This window comes from Pongo pygmaeus, chromosome 21 (assembly GCF_028885625.2).
Source record: "Pongo pygmaeus isolate AG05252 chromosome 21, NHGRI_mPonPyg2-v2.0_pri, whole genome shotgun sequence".
NCBI lineage: Eukaryota > Metazoa > Chordata > Mammalia > Primates > Hominidae > Pongo > Pongo pygmaeus.
Genome location: NC_072394.2, coordinates 60,170,001 through 60,188,690, shown reverse-complemented (window position 1 = coordinate 60,188,690; position 18,690 = coordinate 60,170,001). Strand labels below are relative to the sequence as shown.

General features: G+C 44.5%; 1 protein-coding gene across 3 annotated transcripts in view; it reads left to right on the top strand.

Moving 5' to 3' along the window:
- CTCFL (CCCTC-binding factor like) overlaps nt 1–17,625 on the top strand; it is a 29,947-nt gene extending 12,322 nt beyond the window's left edge. The window contains exons 8-11 of one of the 3 annotated variants that reach the window (XM_054468152.1): nt 217–377; nt 4,178–4,360; nt 11,204–11,369; nt 16,097–17,625. In XM_054468152.1, the coding sequence (XP_054324127.1) occupies nt 217–377; nt 4,178–4,360; nt 11,204–11,369; nt 16,097–16,245 (659 nt within the window). In that variant the 3' untranslated portion in view covers nt 16,246–17,625. Of the gene's footprint in view, nt 1–216; nt 378–4,177; nt 4,361–5,168; nt 5,973–11,203; nt 11,370–16,093 lie in introns of those variants that run through there. The other 2 variants (XM_054468151.1, XM_054468154.1) reach the window with 2 other exon arrangements.
- The last annotated feature ends 1,065 nt before the right edge of the window (nt 17,626–18,690 follow it).

Here is an 18,690-nt window from a genome sequence, read left to right as displayed (position 1 = left end):
ACTGGGGAAAAAGAGGTGCTGCTGGCATCTGGTAGACAGACACCAGGAATGCTGCTTAACATCCTGCAATGCACAGGATAGCCCACCCTGCCCTGCCCAGAAAGGAACTAGCATGTTCCAGCGCCAAGGCTGAGAAACCCCGGTTTAGAGGAGAGGGGAAGCAGGCTAACAGAAAACAACACTCTTGAAGTATATAATGTTCTGTAACCATTTTAGGTGTGCATATGCGCAACTTGCATGCTTACAGCACTGCAGAACTGAAATGCCGCTACTGTTCTGCTGTCTTCCATGAACGCTATGCCCTCATTCAGCACCAGAAAACTCATAAAAATGAGAAGAGGTTCAAGTGCAAACACTGCAGTTATGCCTGCAAGCAGGTATTGTACTTTACTTAATTTGGAAGAATGGAGGGCTGGGGTGAGATTCTCTACCACCTTGAAAATATTGAGAAAAGTCATGCTTTTAATAGAGTAGCCTATTCAGAATAACCAGAAAGCAACTGTGAGCCAGTTGTTCAAAACAACAGTTCTTAAAGTATGTTCACGTACCCCCAGAGCTCCCTGTGATCAACTAGGGCCCCACAAGAGCCAAGCCTTTGTTATGATAATGGAAAGGTGTCATTTGCCCTTTTGAGACATTGACATTTGCACTTTTGGTGCCAAAGTAGTGGTGGTCCTTAGCCCGGATCAAGGCAGTGACAGCCAGTGGAACTGGTCGTTGTGGTATTCTTCACCTTCACACACTGGCAGCAAAAATAAAGGGCAGTTTTACATGACAGTTTCCTTGAAGAGGAACTAAAAGTTGTTAACTTTATTCAATCTTTACCTAGAATACTTTCCTTTTAATAATCTTTGTGATGAGATGAGAAGCCGGCATACTCACCTCCACTGTCTTCCAAAGCTTGGAGGAAAAGCACCTGGGGGCTTGTTTGAATTTCCAGCTCAAGTAGCCACTTTCTCAGTGAATGTCATTTTCCTAAGAAAGGATCAAGATAAATTCCGTTTACTCAGTCATTGGGCGTTGGTGGGCTTTTTTTAAAAAAAAAAATGGACAATGTAGGCCAAGTGCGGTGGCTCACACCTGTAATCCCAGCACTTTGGGAGGCCGAGGCATGTGGATCACTTGAGGTCAGGAGTTTGAGACCAGCCTGGCCAATATGGTGAAACCCTGTCTCTACTAAAAAATACAAAAATTAGTTGGGCGTGGTGGCACGTGCCTGTAGTCCCAGCTACTCAGGAGGCTGAAGCAGGAGAATTGCTTGAACCCGGGAGGCGGAGGTTGCAGTGAGCCAAGATCGCGCCACTGCACTCCAGCCTGGGCGACAGAGCAAAACTCCATCGCAAAAAAAAAAAAAAAAAAAAAGGGATTGGAGTGATTTTTTTGAAGCAATTTTTATATTGTGTAATGAAATATGTCAGCATTTAGAAGATCTGCATAACTCAGTGAACTAATATTTTCCAAATGACCAATCCATGATGTTACAGACTCACACACAGATAAAAGATCCATTCAAAGTAAAAGATAGACCAAGAGGTTTGAACGTTGCAGAGGAGAACAAGTTCCTTGGCAGGGTTTCAGATTGCACCTTGCAACCCATGGGTAAGAAATTACCGTGGCCAGACACACCGGCTCACACCCATAGTCCCAACACTTTGGGAGGCCGAGATGGACAGAACTCTTGAGCTCAGGAATTCAAGACCAATCTGGGCAACATAATGAGACCCTGTCTCTACAAAAAAAATACAAAAATTAGCTGTGTGTGGTGGTGCACATCTGTCCCAGCTACTCAGGAGGCTGAGTTTGGAGGATCACTTAAGCCCAGGAGGTTGAGGCTGCAGTAAGCTGTGTTCATACCACTGCACTCCAGCACGGACAACTGAGTGAGACCCTAAAAAAAGAAGTTACTACTAACTGAGTTTTAGGGTAATAGTGGAGAAGAATGCCCACAATTATTTGGAAGAGCTAGTAAAATGTTGCTCTCTTTTCAAAGTACATGTCTGTGAGACCAAATTGTCTTTATCACTTAACATGCTCCAGTGGACTGAGGGAAGAGCAGAGATACGAATCCATCTGAATTCTTTTTTATTTTATTTTTATTTTTTTTAGACAGAGTCTCACTCTGTCGCCCAGGCTAGAGTGCAGTGGCGCGATCACTGCAAACTCCGCCTCCCAGGTTTACGCCATTCTCCTGCCTCAGCCTCCCGAGTAGCTGGGACTACAGGCAGCCGCCACCATGCCTGGCTTATTTTTTGTATTTTTAATAGAGACGGGGTTTCACCATATTAGCCAGGATGGTCTCGATCTCCTGACCTCGTGATCTGCCCGCCTCGGCCTCCCAGAGTGCTGGGATTATAGGCGTGAGCCACCGCGCCTGGCCCTGAATGCTTTTAATAGAGTTGTCAGACTTAGCAAATAAAAATACAGCACACTTAGTGACATTTGAATTTCAGACAACAGTGAACAGTTTTATATACAAGTAGTTGCAGCCTGTATTTTAACTGGAAACCTTATCTATTAGGACAGACATTAGGTTTTGTTTTGAAAAATAGATAATTTTACAGAAATAATATGTAGTTGGTTGTTATTTTTAAACGAGTTAATAAATTGTTTTATTTTAAAAAATACTTAAGAATTCCTTAGGTTTGCTTTCTAAGAAAGTAAATAGTAATACATGCCACCTGTATAAATAAAAGCTTTTCAGAGGCGACAGTAATTTTTTAAAGTATAAAAGGCCCTCAGAGTAGAAGTTTGAAAACCAAACCGCTGCTCTGAAGCATTGCATGCTATTGGTTACCAAAGGTGAAAATCAGTGCTTACTGTGTTTTGAAGTGTGGGCTGTAAACTGTAAATGCTTTGAATAAAGGAAAAGGAGTTTTTCTGGTAGATTTTGAACAAAGAATATTCTGAGGCCCCAGGCTCATATTTATTCAAATGAACTAGGAGGGCTTCCTGAAAGATGGATAGGACTTGGAAAGGATGAGGGGGCCCTGGAGCAGGCATACAGTGGGTATGTGGGAGCAGAGAGCAGCCAGGCAGGCCATGGCTATGGGCAGAGGCTTGGAGCACTTCTGGGTGCTCCTGGCTGCCACGGTCCTGGAGAGTCAGGCTCCCAGCAGTGAGAGCCAGAGATGCTGTCCCAAAGGAGGGTGATGAGGTGAAAGCTGTGCGTGGAAGAAGGTGTTTAGTGAATTGGGTGCGAGAAAGATTAGAAGAAAGACCATCAGTTAGGCCACTGACAGTAATGCAGAAATGGCCGAATATATATTTAATCCAAATAATCATCACATTTTAAATAAAACAAAATGTGTATTTTGCTTGACTTCATACATATTTTTGTCCGGATTTCCCAAATTATTTTCTCCTGTCTAAGATAAAATCTCTATTTAGGCCAGGTACAGTGGCTCACACCTATAATCCCAGCACTTTGGGAGGCTAAGGCAGGAGAATTGCTTGAGGCTAGGAGTTTGAGACCAGCCTGGGCAACGTAATGAGACCCTGTCTCTACAAAAAATACAAACTGAGCCAAGCATAGTGGCATGCGTCCACAGTCCCAGCTACTCAGGAGGCTGAGGCAGGAGGATCCCTTGGGCCCAGGAGTTTGAGATTGCAGTGAGCTATGATTGTTCCATTGTACTCCAGCCTGGGTGACAGAGTGAGACCCTGTCTCAAAAAAAAAAAGTCGGTATTAAGATCTGTTACGATACTATTGGGAAGTAAATGGAAAAATGTTGATACTTAATGTACTTGCAACCCCAAAGGTCTGCTGAATTTAAACTCTGACATTTGATTTTTAAGTTTGCAGGTTCTGTTTGCCCTTTGTAAATTCAGGTAATTGTAAATAGTGGTATAGAAGGAGGACTCCCAGTAATGAGGGGACAAAGGACCATCCTTTCACACCCTGCAGTGTGTACTCCCACATCCCAACAGGACGGGAGAGCCAGCAAGGAATCCACTGCAAGACCTTTGTCACTTGCTGCTGCTGCATACGAGTTTGTTTCCTAGGCGGCCACTTACTGAGAGTGAATGCTGCCTTGTTCAGAATGTGTTTGCAGTAATTCTGCTTAATAGTGGCCTCATCTTTGGGGAGGGAAATAAAAGGTATTGTACGATAAACAATGTCTAATATCAAGAAAACCCTTTGAACTAGACAAGCTGCTTTCTTCCCCTTCCCTCTTAGGAACGTCATATGACGGCTCACATTCGTACCCACACTGGAGAGAAACCATTCACCTGCCTTTCTTGCAATAAGTGTTTCCGACAGAAGCAACTTCTAAACGCTCACTTCAGGAAATACCACGATGCAAATTTCATCCCGACTGTTTACAAATGCTCCAAGTGTGGCAAAGGCTTTTCCCGCTGGGTAAGCTTACTTAAGTCACAGTAAATCCCCCATGGAAAGATCCCTCTATCTCAGGAGGACAGTGTCACACCAGAAGAGTTTAAACCCGATTATAGAAACCTGCCAGGACTTCAGGAGCATCTGTCATGCCTTAGGAAAGTGGTTATTAGTTTTTTAAAATCACAAAATTCTTGAAGAATCCTATGAAAGTGTGGTCTCCTCATCCCCTAAAAAAAAAAAGGACAATCCAACACACAAAATGTTACAATAGAGAGTTATCAGACTCCCCAAAGAACCCCAGCTTTTAGTGTAATATTTTCAAACAGTGAACTAGATTTAGGCTACTTGACAGAGAGAATGCAGTTTTCACACATTTTTTCAGATGTCCCTAGAATAATGTTATTGGTGTCTATAATCCCAGCTACTTGAGAGGCCAAGGCAGGAGGATTACTTGAGGCCAGGAGTTTGAGATCAGCCTGGGCAACATAGGAGACCCCCATCCCTTCAAAAAAAATTAGCTGGTTGTGGTGGTGCACCCCTGTAGGCCTAGCTGCTCAGGAGGCTGAGACAGGAGGACCACTTGAGCCCAGGAGTTGGAGGCTACAGTAAGTCACGATCGCACCACTGCACTCTGGCCTCAAAGACACAGTGAGACCCTGTCTCTAAAATAACTTTTTTAATAAAAAAAAAGAATAGTGCTGTTGGTACTGGACTAAGCAATACATTTGTGGTTTTATTCTTTTAAGTGTTGTATTAGTTATCTATTTCTCCATGACAGATTACCTCAAAATGGAGTGGCTTAAAACCACAAACATTTATCACCTGACAGATTCTCTGGGTTGGGAACTCGGAAGTGGCTGAACTGGGTGGTCCTGGCTCAGGGTCACTCCTGAGGCTGCAGTCAGGATGTCTGCTAGGGCTGCATCATCCAAAGGCTGGACTGGGGCCAGAGGATCCACTTACAGGACAGCTCCGCCACACAACTGCTGGCACCAGCCTCAGTTCCTTGCCACAGGGACCTCTCTGCAGGGTTGCTTGAGTGTCCTCCTGACTCAGAGCAAGGGAGAGAGTGCAAGTAGGAAGCCACGGTGCCTTTTGCAGTCTAGTCTTAAAAGTGGCACAACAGCCAGGTGTGGGGGCTCACACCTGTAATCCCAGTACTTTGGGAGGCCAAGGCAGGTGGATAATTTGAGGCCAGGAGCTCGAGACCAGCCTGGCCAACATGGTGAAACCCTGTCTCTACTTTAAAAAAAAAAAAAAAAAAAAACTAGCTAGGCGTGGTAGTGCACGCTTGTAATCCCAGCTACTTGGGTGGTTGGGATGGGAGGATCATTTGAGCCCAGGAGACAGAGGTTGCAGTGAGCTGAGATCGCGCCACTGGCCTCCAGCCTGGGCGACAGAGCAAGACTCTGTCTCAAAAAAAAAAAAAAAAAAAAAAAGTGGCACATTACTTCTAGTCACAAGAAATGAACCATGAAGTCCCACCCACACTCAAGGAGTGGGGAATGAAGTTTCTTTTGAAAGGAACAGCATCAAATAACTTCAGGACATTTAAAAACCACTGCACATGGCTAGCTAGATCCTTGGACCATGTAGGCTTCAGCCTAACTTTATAAAAGTTTTATAAAAGTTGGATTTCATGAAGTTGACGATTTTTTAAAAATATTTCTTCTTAAAACAGTAGTGTAGTTGTGTTTTTCTGAGTAGCATAGTGGGATAGTTCTGGAATGTCAACCCTATTAGTTTAAAATTTCAAATAAAAGCTGTGGCAGTGCTCCCAAAACACCATTGCTCATGCAAAAATTGTAAAGAGTTAACGAGTAGAATTCTAAAGAGAAAAAACTGCTCTTTGGTGCAAGAAATAAAAATGTAGAGAAAAGAACAAGTCCACCTCATGCAGTCCCTCAGAACATAAAATTTTTGAAATTCCTATTCAAGAAAGCATATTTGGACTTGTGTCTAAAATATAAAAAGAACTCTTATAACTCAGTAAATAGACAGATACCCAATGAAAAACAGGTAAAGTATCTAGGCCAGGCACGGTGGTTCACACCTGTAATCCCAGCACTTTGGGAGGCAGAGGCAGGTGGATCACAAGGTCAGGAGTTCGAGACCAGCCTGGCCAAAATGGTGAAACCCCATCTCTACTACAAATACAAAAATTAGCCAGGCGTGGTGGCACATGCCTGTAATCCTAGCTACTCAGGAGGCTGAGGCAGGAGAATTGCTTGAACCCAGGAGGTGAGGTTGCAGTGAGCTGAGATTGTGCCACTGCAGTCCAGCCTGGGCAACAGAGCGAGACTGTCTCAGGAAAAAAAACAAAACAAAAAACAGTTAAGGTATCTAAATAGACCTTTCTCCAAAAAAGACATACAGGTGGCCAGTAAGCACAGCGTCATTAATCACCAGGGCAACGCAAATCCGTTTCTGCCACGACTTCTTGAGTCTGCCCTTGTGTCATGGAAGCAGCTGTGGATGCAGTGTGTAAATGAATAGACGTGGCTGCGTTCCAGTAAAACTTGCTTTCACAAACAGTTGGCAGCCAGATTTGACCCACTGGTTGTCGTTTGCCAACCCCAGTGTCTAAGCATAAAATGGAAGAAGCTTAAACAACCTGTTACATCACCTCCATTATGTGTAAATTCTTCCTCCTCCCATCATAAACGCAGATAGTCCTGTTAAGCACAGTGGGAAAGTCAAAATGGAAATCAGGCGGGATGTTTCGTATAATTTGCAAATTTCAACACCTGTTACCAGTTTTTTACTTTTGCCTAGGACCTTTTCAAAAAGTGAAAATTTTCTTTTTTTTTTTAATTTAATTTTATTATTATTATACTTTAAGTTTTAGGGTACATGTGCACAACGTGCAGGTTTGTTACATATGTACACATGTGCCATGCTGGTGTGCTGCACCCATTAACTCGTCGTTTAGCATTAGGTATATCTCCTAATGCTATCCCTCCCCCCTCCCCCCACCCGACAACAGTCCCCAGAGTGTGATGTTCCCCTTTCTGTGTCCATGTGTTCTCATTGTTCAATTCCCATCTATGAGTGAGAACATGCGGTGTTTGGTTTTTTGTTCTTGCGATAGTTTACTGAGAATGATGATTTCCAATTTCATCCATGTCCCTACAAAGGACATGAACTCATCATTTTTTATGGCTGCATAGTATTCCATGGTGTATATGTGCCACATTTTCTTAATCCAGTCTATCATTGTTGGACATTTGGGTTGGTTCCAAGTCTTTGCTATTGTGAATAATGCAGCAATAAACATACGTGTGCATGTGTCTTTATAGCAGCATGATTTATAGTCCTTTGGGTATATACCTAGTAATGGGATGGCTGGGTCAAATGGTATTTCTAGTTCTAGATCCCTGAGGAATCGCCACACTGACTTCCACAAGGGTTGAACTAGTTTACAGTCCCACCAACAGTGTAAAAGTGTTCCTATTTCTCCACATCCTCTCCAGCACCTGTTGTTTCCTGACTTTTTAATGATTGCCATTCTAACTGGTGTGAGATGGTATCTCATTGTGGTTTTGATTTGCATTTCTCTGATGGCCAGTGATGGTGAGCATTTTTTCATGTGTTTTTTGGCTGCATAAATGTCTTCTTTTGAGAAGTGTCTGTTCATGTCCTTTGCCCACTTTTTGATGGGGTTGTTTGTTTTTTTCTTGTAAATTTGTTTGAGTTCATTGTAGATTCTGGATATTAGCCCTTTGTCAGATGAGTAGGTTGCGAAAATTTTCTGCCATTTTGTAGGTTGCCTGTTCACTCTGATGGTAGTTTCTTTTGCTGTGCAGAAGCTCTTTAGTTTAATTAGATCCCATTTGTCAATTTTGGCTTTTGTTGCCATTGCTTTTAGTGTTTTAGACATGAAGTCCTTGCCCATGCCTATGTCCTGAATGGTAATGCCTAGGTTTTCTTCTAGGGTTTTTATGGTTTTAGGTCTAACGTTTAAGCCTTTAATCCATCTTGAATTAATTTTTGTATAAGGTGTAAGGAAGGGATCCAGTTTCAGCTTTCTACATATGGCTAGCCAGTTTTCCCAGCACAAGACAGGGATGCCCTCTCTCACCACTCCTATTCAACATAGTGTTGGAAGTTCTGGCCAGGGCAATTAGGCAGGAGAAGGAAATAAAGGGTATTCAATTAGGAAAAGAGGAAGTCAAATTGTCCCTGTTTGCAGATGACATGATCGTATAACTAGAAAACCCCATTGTCTCAGCCCAAAATCTCCTTAAGCTGATAAGCAACTTCAGCAAAGTCTCAGGATACAAAATCAATGTACAAAAATCACAAGCATTCTTACACACCAATAACAGACAAACAGAGAGCCAAATCATGAGTGAACTCCCATTCACAATTGCTTCAAAGAGAAGAAAATACCTAGGAATCCAGCTTACAAGGGACGTGAAGGACCTCTTCAAGGAGAACTACAAACCACTGCTCAATGAAATAAAAGAGGATACAAACAAATGGAAGAACATTCCATGCTGATGGGTAGGAAGAATCAATATCATGAAAATGGCCATACTGCCCAAGGTAATTTATAGATTCAATGCCATCCCCATCAAGCTACCAATGACTTTCTTCACAGAATTGGAAAAAACTACTTTAAAGTTCATATGGAACCAAAAAAGAGCCCACATCGCCAAGTCAATCCTAAGCCAAAAGAACAAAGCTGGAGGCATCATGCTACCTGACTTCAAACTATACTACAAGGCTACAGTAACCAAAACAGCATGGTACTGGTACCAAAACAGAGATATAGATCAATGAAATAGAACAGAGCCCTCAGAAATAATGCTGCATATCTACAACTATCTAATCTTTGACAAAAAGTGAAAATTTTCTAACTTAAGATTATCCTAAGTGTTCGTTAGATGAGAATATGTTGTATACAGTTTCATAACTGTCACCCGTGACCTCTGCTCAGTAGCTTCAAGAGAGAAGCTAACAGAAAAGTAAAATCTTTATGGTATGTAGTTGATGGTTATAAAATTGACCGATGTATTGAATTTTTGGTTCAACATCAGTCTTCACTTTAGAGAGTAGAAACATTCTAGAAAAATAAATTTTGTCTTCTCATTGATTTCTATTATTAAAAAAATACTTAAACCAAGCTAGCTTTTGGCTAGACCTAAGCACAACAGAAAGGGTCACCTTTAAAAAGTCATCATTTTTGCACAAGATTATCAAAGGTCCATGCTACCCACAGTTTTCCCAAAGCCCATCTCTTTAACTGTGCATTTTTCAGTGCCTTTGGGGAAGCCGACTCTTGTTATAGAACCAAACTGGGGTCTGCTTGCCTGGTGCAGTAAGACCAGATATCCACACCGCAGTTTGCAGCAGGAGTTTATTTGCAGGGTGCCAAGGAAGCAGAAGCTACAGACAAAATTATAAATCAGCGCATGGAGGATACCTTGCCCTAAAAGGGCAGGATATCTTGCAGCAAGGGCTTACAGGTTGTAGGTAGATTCAGAGACTCTGGTTTGCAATTGGTTAAGGAAGAGAAGTTTTGTTTAAAATTTTGAGAAAAGAGTATTAGCTCTGGTTCATGGGACATGACCTCCTCTAGCCCTCTCAGGAGGAAATTAAGGACAAAATTAGAACAAATTTAGCAGTGGTCAAATTTCAGCCCCCAGGTCGCCCTTATCTTAGGTCTCCCTGCCGGTGGACCTGTTTGGTAAAGAGCCAGGTTTCTAAAAAACAACTCAGGGACGGATGTTAGGATGTTACCTTGGCAAGTGCGGTGGTTCACACCTGTAATCTCAGCACTTTGGGAGGCCAAGGCAGGTGGATCACTTGAGGTCAGGAGTTTGAGTCCAGCCTGGCCAGCATGCTGGAACGCTGTCTCTACTAAAAATACAAAAATTAGCTGGGTGTGGTGGCACTCACCTGTAGTCCCACCTACTTGGGAGGCTAAGGCAGGAGAATCGCTTGAACCTGGGAAGTAGAGGTTGCAGTGAGCTGACACCATGCCACTGCACTCCAGCCTGGGTGACAGAGCGAGACTCCCATCTCAAAAAAAAAAAAAAAGGTGGGGGGGCGGGTGCAGTGGCTCATGCCTGTAATCCCAGCACTTTGGGAGGCCGAGGTGGGCAGATCACGAGGTCAGGAGATCGAGACCATCCTGGCTAACACGGTGAAACCCCGTCTCTACTAAAAATATAAAAAATCAGCCGGGCGTGGTGACGGGTGCCTGTAGTCCCAGCTACTTGGGAGGCTGAGGCAGGAGAATGGCGTGAACCCAGGAGGCGGAGCTTGCAGTGAGCCGAGATGGCGCCACTGCACTCCAGCCTGGGCAAGTGCCCCAAACATCCTGAGTGTAGCTTCCTTGGCTATTGTTTTAGGTTCCTATCACCTTTTCTTTTCTTTCTTTCTTTTTTTTTTTTTTTTTTCTATCACTCAGGCTGGAGTACAGTGGTGCAGTCAGCTCACTGCAGCCTTGACCTCCTGGGCTAAAGCGATCCTCCCACCTCAGCCTCATGAGTAGCTGGGATCTCAGGGCACATGCCACCACAGCTGGCAATTTTTTTATGTTTTATCTTTTGTAGAGATAGGGTCTCACTGTTGTTGCCCAGGCTGGTCTCAAACTCCTGGGCTCAAGCAACCCTCCCTCTTGCGCCTCCTAAAGTACTGGGATTACATATGTGAGTCACAGTGCCTGGCCTCGTATTACCTTCTTGCTTATCAAGTTGCTTATTTACTTCTTAGGGCTAGTGAGGTGCGTGGAATTTCCCTCGAAAGAACTCAGGATTTTCCTTTCTTTCCATGCTTGGGGTCCCCACAGGCCCCTGAGAGGGGTCCCTGCCCCGTCTCACTCGCCTTGTGTGTTCTGTGTCAATTCTCCGACAGAGTAACCTGCACAGACATTCGGAGAAGTGTGGATCAGGGGAAGCAAAGTCGGCTGCTTCAGGAAAAGAAAGAAGAACAAGAAAGAGGAAGCAGACCATCCTGAAGGAAGCCACGAAGGGTCAGAAGGAAGCTGCGAAGGGATGGAAGGAAGCCGCGAATGGAGATGGTACTGATTTTATGCAGATTTGTTTTTACCGCCTCAGTGATTTTCTGGTTGTGACTATCCTGGGTGCCGAGTGTTACTGTCCAGGGGATGTGTCTAGAGCCCCTATTTGTCCACCAGTCGGTCCTGCGAGGTGGCTGGTGCCAGATCTCTCAGAATGGCAATGGGCATAGCGTGAGAAAGTCAGTGTGAGAGCCCCACGCAGGTCCACGTGTGGTCCCCACCCCCAGGAGCCCTCTTCCATCGCATTGGACTGTCGCCTGCAGCTACAGGGACTGTCCTGGGCTGTTGCAATAGATGACCACAAGCTGGGTGGCTTGGGACAACAGAAGTTGATTTTCAAATAGCTCTAGAGGCCAGAAATCCTCAATCCAGGTGTGGGGAGGGCCACCCTCCCTCTGCGGACCTAGGGGAGGGTGCCTCCTAGCCTCTTGCAGCTCTGGTGGCTCCACCATTGCTCAGTTTGTGGCCACATTCTCCAGTCTCTGCCTCTGTCTTTTCCTAGCTCTCTCCTCTCTTCTGTGTCTGGGCCTTCTCGTCTGCCTCTTACAAAGACATTTGTCATTTAGGATTCAGGATTTCTTTTGAAAAAAGGAGGTCAGCTATGGAGCTTAGGATATGGACATATCCTTTTAGGGGTCATCATTCAGCCCCTGCAGCCATCACAGTCTTCGTCCTCTGGCCTCTGGGAGCTGAAGTGAGTTCCCAGATTGGCCGAAGCTGGGCCCCGTCCTGTGTGTCCTGTGAATGGCTCTGCTGTAAGAGGGGCCGACCTGACACCTGCACAGGCGAACACCTGCACTGTTCACCTTCTCCATTCCTTTCCTCTGAGAATCTCAGAACCGTAGATGACTGGAAACCGTCCAGCCTTTTACGGCACAAGCAAATACCCCACGTTCTGATTGCAGACTCAGTCCCTGCCTTGTGAATGTTCCCACAGATGACGGTCGCCCTCCACCTGCCTTTCCTCAAGAGTTACCAGATCAGATAGAGGATGCCCAGCTCAATCTGAATTTCAGATACACAGTGAATCATTGTTTAAATGTGTCCTGTGCACTATTTGGGATATACTTATACTAAAAAAAAATGTTCATCATGTATCTGAAACTCAAGTAGAAGCGGGCATCCTGCAGTCCTTCCCACTCCCTCTGTGTGGAGTCAGTTCTGGGTCCCTGGTTCCAGTCGCTCTGTCCACAGGCAGCACTCCCCCACTCTTTCTCTGTGTCTCACCATCTGGCAAAGCCCTAAGCCTGGGTGTGCCCCTGGCCTGCCTTTCCCATGCTGCGTCACACAGCCAGGCCCTGCCTGGCAGCGAGCTAGTGAGACTGAGGGGTCCCAGGCAATGCCCCATCGCTCAGCTCAGTCGGAACTCTCCAGAATTGTACATGCTGCCCATGCACAGAGCACCCTCCTTTCTCCTCCAGGCATCAGCAATTACCACTGAGCTCATGCAAGTCCCTTCTTATCATGACCACAGGCCTCTGGAGGGGGCCCTGTCATCCATCTGGCAGGGAGAGAGCTCCATCGCAGGGTGGGGACGAGTCTGCCCAGGTGCCCAGAGCCCTCATTCTGAACCTCAGCACCAATAACTTTTCCACTGATTTCCAGTGAGCACCTTCATCCCAAACTCCCAGCCCCTGCCTCCCTCCCTCTGGGTGGAGGCCTCGCTGACTCTGCACCAGCAGATGGGCTCTGCCGCCCGCTGCCCCGGCATTCCTGTGTTGTCTCACTCCCAGCTGGAGTTCCCTCCATCCTCCGCCAGCTCCTGGGGCTTCTCCATCCGGCCCCGCAGGGCACAGGGCTGTCCACAGTGCTCATAGGGGCAGATCAGAAGAAAAACCAGTGTCTCACTGATGGGTCTCAAGCAATGAATGCAGCCTGGATTCCATCTGGATTCCTTTATACCAGTGATGTTGTAAAATATCATTTTTCACATTTTTTAATGGAGGAAGGGGCTGGAGGAGCCACCCCTCCCATCTAAGGTCCCTTCTGACTCTGAATCTGGAACCCACCCCCCAGATCAGCAGCTTTATGTCCCCCACCCGCCCTCCTCAGCCAACTCACCCCTCCTGGCCTGCTCTTTCCTATCAGCCTTAAACATGCTCCGTGTCTTCAGAAAAATAAAAGCACTTCGCACGACCACCCACCTGGTCCTGTGCTGCCCTCCAGTGCACTTCACGCTTATTTGGTTCTTTAATAAGTGCCGGATTCCCACATGCAGCGCACTACAGGCTCCTCCAAGGCGGGCCTGGCCCATCGGGTCCATCCCCAGTTCCTGGCACTAGGCCTGGCCTTAGCATTGCTCGTTAAGTCACCACTTGTTGACTAAACAAGTGAATAATAAGCACAGTCCTTTATTGGAGAAGACAGACCGGTGAAATTTGACCCACAGTTCGTCAGCCCGCAATGTAGGAACCCAAGGCCGGGCTACTGGCCGCCTCAGCTCTGAGTTTAAGTCAGATCCTAAAGGGTCCCTGGAAAAACATGACTTCCCGGCTGATTCCGCACCTAAAGGGCACTTGTGCAATTCTCCACATCTTGACACCTAAATATAGTGGTTTGGTTTTGTTTTTGTTTTGTTTTGGTTTGGTTTTTGGTTTTTTGTTGTTGTTAATTATCTCTTAAACCTCCAGAAGACCAAATGATTTGGGGTGAATTTTGAACATGTCACCCTCAGTCGGTGACATTTTTGCTGTGGAGAAGAGTTGAGAAGGTTCTTATAGGCTTAAAAACTGATGACAGGAATTGTACATATACAAACTTTTTTCATATTTTTGATGGTCAGCAGTCATATCCAAAGCAAGTGTGAATTAAGGCAAATAACCTGGCAAAAAATATGACTTAATCTGCATTTCAGGGTCTTTGTAGCCTGTGTTATCCAGACAATTGTCTCACTTCTGTGTCTGCTCTGCCGGTACACCAGCACGCAGCACCTCTCCAGTTCATTGATAGATCTCAACGGGTGACTATCTGATGGCACCAGTTTTTGTTTTTGTTTTTTTAAGACAGAGTTTCACCTTATAGCCCAGGTGTGATCTCAGCTCACTGCAACCTCTGCCTCCTGGGTTCAAGTGATTCTCATGCCTCAGTCTCCCAAGGAGCTGGGATTACAGATGCCCGCCACCACGCCTGGCTAATTGTTCTATTATTTTTAGTAGAGACGGGATTTTACAATGTCTCAAACTCCTGACCTCAAGTGATCTGCCCACTTCGGCCTCCCAAAGCGCTGGGATTACAGGCATGAGCCCCTGTGCCTGCCCTGATGGCACCAGTTTTGTGGATCTCTGTGTTTCTTTTCATATCTAAGAACTGGGTCTTGTCTCCCTCCATCCACCCAAAAAAAAAAAAAAAAAATACTTCAAGGAAGCATGGACAAAAATATCCTCAGACAAGTTAGAACTAACATGAGGCAGTCGTGTTCTTCAGTGTGGCGCTCTGTGGATGTTTGGGGAAGCAATTTGGAAAATTAGTAAAGCAGGGCTCCCCAACCCCCAGCCCGTGGACCTGTGGGCTGTTAGGAACTGGGCCTCACAGCAGGAGGTGAGCAGTGGGTGAGGGAGTGAAGCTTTGTATTTACAGCCGCTCCCCATCGCGTGCATCACCGCCTGAGCTCCGCCTCCTGTCAGATCAGCGGCAGCATTAGATTCTCATGAGTGTGAACCCTGTTGTGAACTGCACGTGCAAGGGATCTAGGCTGCACACTCCTTACGAGAATCTAATGCCCGACGATCTGTCACTGTCTCCCATCACCCCCAGATGGGACTGTCTAGTTGCAGGAAAACAAACTCAGGGCTCCCACTGATTCTACGTTACGGTGAGTTGTATAATTATTTCATTATATATCACAATATAATAATAAAAATAAAGTACATAGTAAATGTAATGTGCTTTAACCATCCCAAAACCAACCCCCTCACCCCAACCAGTCCATGGAAAAATTGTCTTCCACAAGAGTATTCCCTGGTACTGAAAAGGTTGGGGACAGTAGAGGGTTGAATATGGGTCAGCTCACAGTGGTCTGTTTTAAACCCACTAAGTTGTGCATACTGGCTCCTGAGCTGCTGGAGGGGGGGTAGGTTATGGATACACGCCTGGCGTTGGCCCCAGCATCCCTAGCAGAACGCGCAACCCAGAATCAGTACTCAGTATATGTCAATTGGCCAAAGGGACAAATGTCCTGGAGGCAGCTGGCTTTCTTCATGTAGGCAGCATCATTACATGGGTACTGAGAGAAGACTTAGGTGAGCAGCTCAGCCACGATATAAATGTCTAAGATCCACCTCAATATAAATCTGTAAGATCCACATTCACCTACAGCAGCTGATGCCAACTGGGAATGACTGTGTCCCCCCCTTGTCACCTTCAGGGGACACTGGCAATGTCTGGAGACATTTTTATGGTTTTTGCAGCTGGAGAGGAGGGTGCTGCTGGCATCTAGTGGTAGAGGCCAGGGTCGCTGCTAACATCCTACAGTGCCCAGAACAGCGCCCTGCCCCCAGCAGACAGCTCTCTGGCCCCGAACGTCTGGAGCGCTGAGGCTGAGAAGCCCTGACTTAAGGCAGTAGTTGAGATCGGGAGAGTGCCATCGTATCGATTAGATTGTTTTCTAACATGCTTGCTGCCGTGTTCAAATTTAAGTGATGGTTTCCAAAATATATTTGCACAGTTTATAAATTCCAATTCCTTGGCTTTCTGATAAATTTGCTCATCCTGGACTTTTTCTCAAGAAGCTGCTGCTGAGGAGGCTTCCACCACGAAGGGAGAACAGTTCCCAGGAGAGATGTTTCCTGTCGCCTGCGGAGAAACCACAGCCAGAGTCAAAGAGGAAGTGGATGAAGGCGTGACCTGTGAAATGCTCCTCAACATGATGTATAAGTGAGAGGGATTCAGGTTGCATGTTCACTGCCCCCAATTCCTAAAGCAAGTCAGAATTTTTTAGCATTTAAGGCGTGAAATGCTCCTCAACACGATGGATAAGTGAGAGAGAGTAAGGTTGCATGTTCACTGCCCCTAATTCCTAAAGCAAGTTAGAAATTTTTAGCATTTTCTTGGAAACAAGTTCATGACAATGGATGACACAAGTTTGAGGTAGTGTCTAGAATTGTTCTCCTGTTTGTAGCTGGATATTTCAAAGAAACGTTGCAGGTATTTTATAAAAGTTTTAAACCTTGAATGAGAGGGTAACACCTCAAACCTATGAATTCATTCACTTGATATTGGCAAGGTGGCCCACGATGAGTGAGTAGTGATTTTTGGATATTTCAAAATAGTCTAGACCAGCTAGTGCTTCCACAGTCAAAGCTGGAAATTTTTATGTTGCATTATATACACCCATGATATTTCTAATAATATATGGTTTTAAACATTAAAGACAAATATTTTTATACAAATGAATTTTCTACAAAATTTAAAGCTACCATAATGCTTTTAATTAGTTCTAAATTCAACCAAAAAATGTTTTAATCTTATAAAAAGGAAAACTGAGTAGGAAATGAAATACTAGATTAGACTAGAAAATAAGGAATAAATCTATTTTACTTTGGTATAGGAGCAAGGTTCACCTTTAGATTTTTGTATTCTCTTTTAATTACGCTCCTTGGCAGGTATGAAATTGCCCTGGTTACAGTCCATTATTGCTTATTAGTATTTCACTCCATAACCCTTTTTTCTGCTAAAACTACTCTTTTTATATTTTTAAAATAATTGGCAGAGTGAGAAGAAACATAAAATCAGATAATGCAAATGTGTACCTGTAAGGAATTTGTACTTTTTCATAATGCCCAGTGATTAGTGAGTATTTCTCTTTTGCCAGTTGACAAGATTTTTCCACCCTCGAGCAGCATGAGAGATGCCTCTTTAACACTTGAAATTAATTTCTATCTGTATACACAGCCAGATTTTTCTTCATTGCTTAGTTGAGCAGTTTCTTTTGCTGCAAACCTGTCTCCACCCCTGTATTTCAAGATCATTGATAACCCCTAAATTCAAATTCTTAAGATATGGACCTTTTATTGAAAATATCACAAGTTCAGAAGCCCTATACAATGTGAATATGTGGAAATAATTTCCCAGCAGGAAGAGCATTATATTCTCTTTGTACCAGCAAATTAATTCAACTCAACTCACATGAGATTTAAATTCTGTGGGCTGTAGTATGCCATCATTGTGACTGAATTTGTGCAATGGTTTCTTAAATTTTTTTACTGTTATTTAAAGATGTTTTACATAATTCAATAAAATGAAATGACTTAAAATTGCTGTATTTGTTATATGTCAGCATTGGTCTTTAAAAACGTCTTCTTTGTCTGGAGAGAATGTGGAGAAATTGGAACTGTTGTGCACTGTTGGGGGGAATGTTAAATGGTGCAGCCACTGGGGAAAGCAGTATGGCAGTTTCTCAAAAAAAAAAAAAATGGAAATAGAATTAGTATCTGACCCACCAGTCCCACTTCCAGATATACCGTATACCCAGAAGAACTAAAAGCAGGGTCTGAAAGAGGTATTTGCACATCTGTGTTCATAGCAGCATTTTTCAAAATAGTCAAAGATGGAAACAACCCAAATTCCATGGACGGGTGAATGGGTAAACAAAATGTGGTATATACATGCAGTGGAATATTATGTAGCCTTCAAAAGGAGGGAGACCCTCACACATGCTACAACATGGGGGAACCTTAAGGACGTTATGCTGAGTGAAATCAGCTAGTCACAAAAGGATAAGTATTATATGATCTTACTTATAGGCGGTATCTACAATAGTCAGTCATAGAGACAGACGGTAAAGTGATGTTTGCCAAGCACTGAGGGCTGAGGGAGAATGGAGAGTTAGTGTTTAATGGACACAGGGTTTATTTGGGATGAAGAAAGAGTTCTGGAAATCAGTCGTGGTGATGGCCACACAACAGTGTGAATCTACCTAATCATTCCACTGAACCATACATTTAAAAATAGCTAAAATGGTAAATTTTATGTTGTATTAGTCTTTTCTCACATTGCTATAAAGAAATACCTGAAACTGGGTAATTTATAAAGAAGAGTTTTAACTGACTCATAGTTCCACAGGCTGTACAGGAAGAATGATGTTGGTATCTGCCTGGCTTCTGGGGAGGCCTCAGGAAACTTACAATCAAGGAGGGAGGTGAAGACGGAGTAGGCGCATCGCATGGTGAAAGGAGCGAGAGAGGGGGAGGTGCCGCACTCTTCTGAACAACCAGATTCCTTGAGAACTGCCACTCATGAGGACAGCACCAAGGGGATGGTGCTAAATCATTCCTAAGAAATTACCCCCGTGATCCAGTCACCTCCTACCAGGCCCCACCTCCAA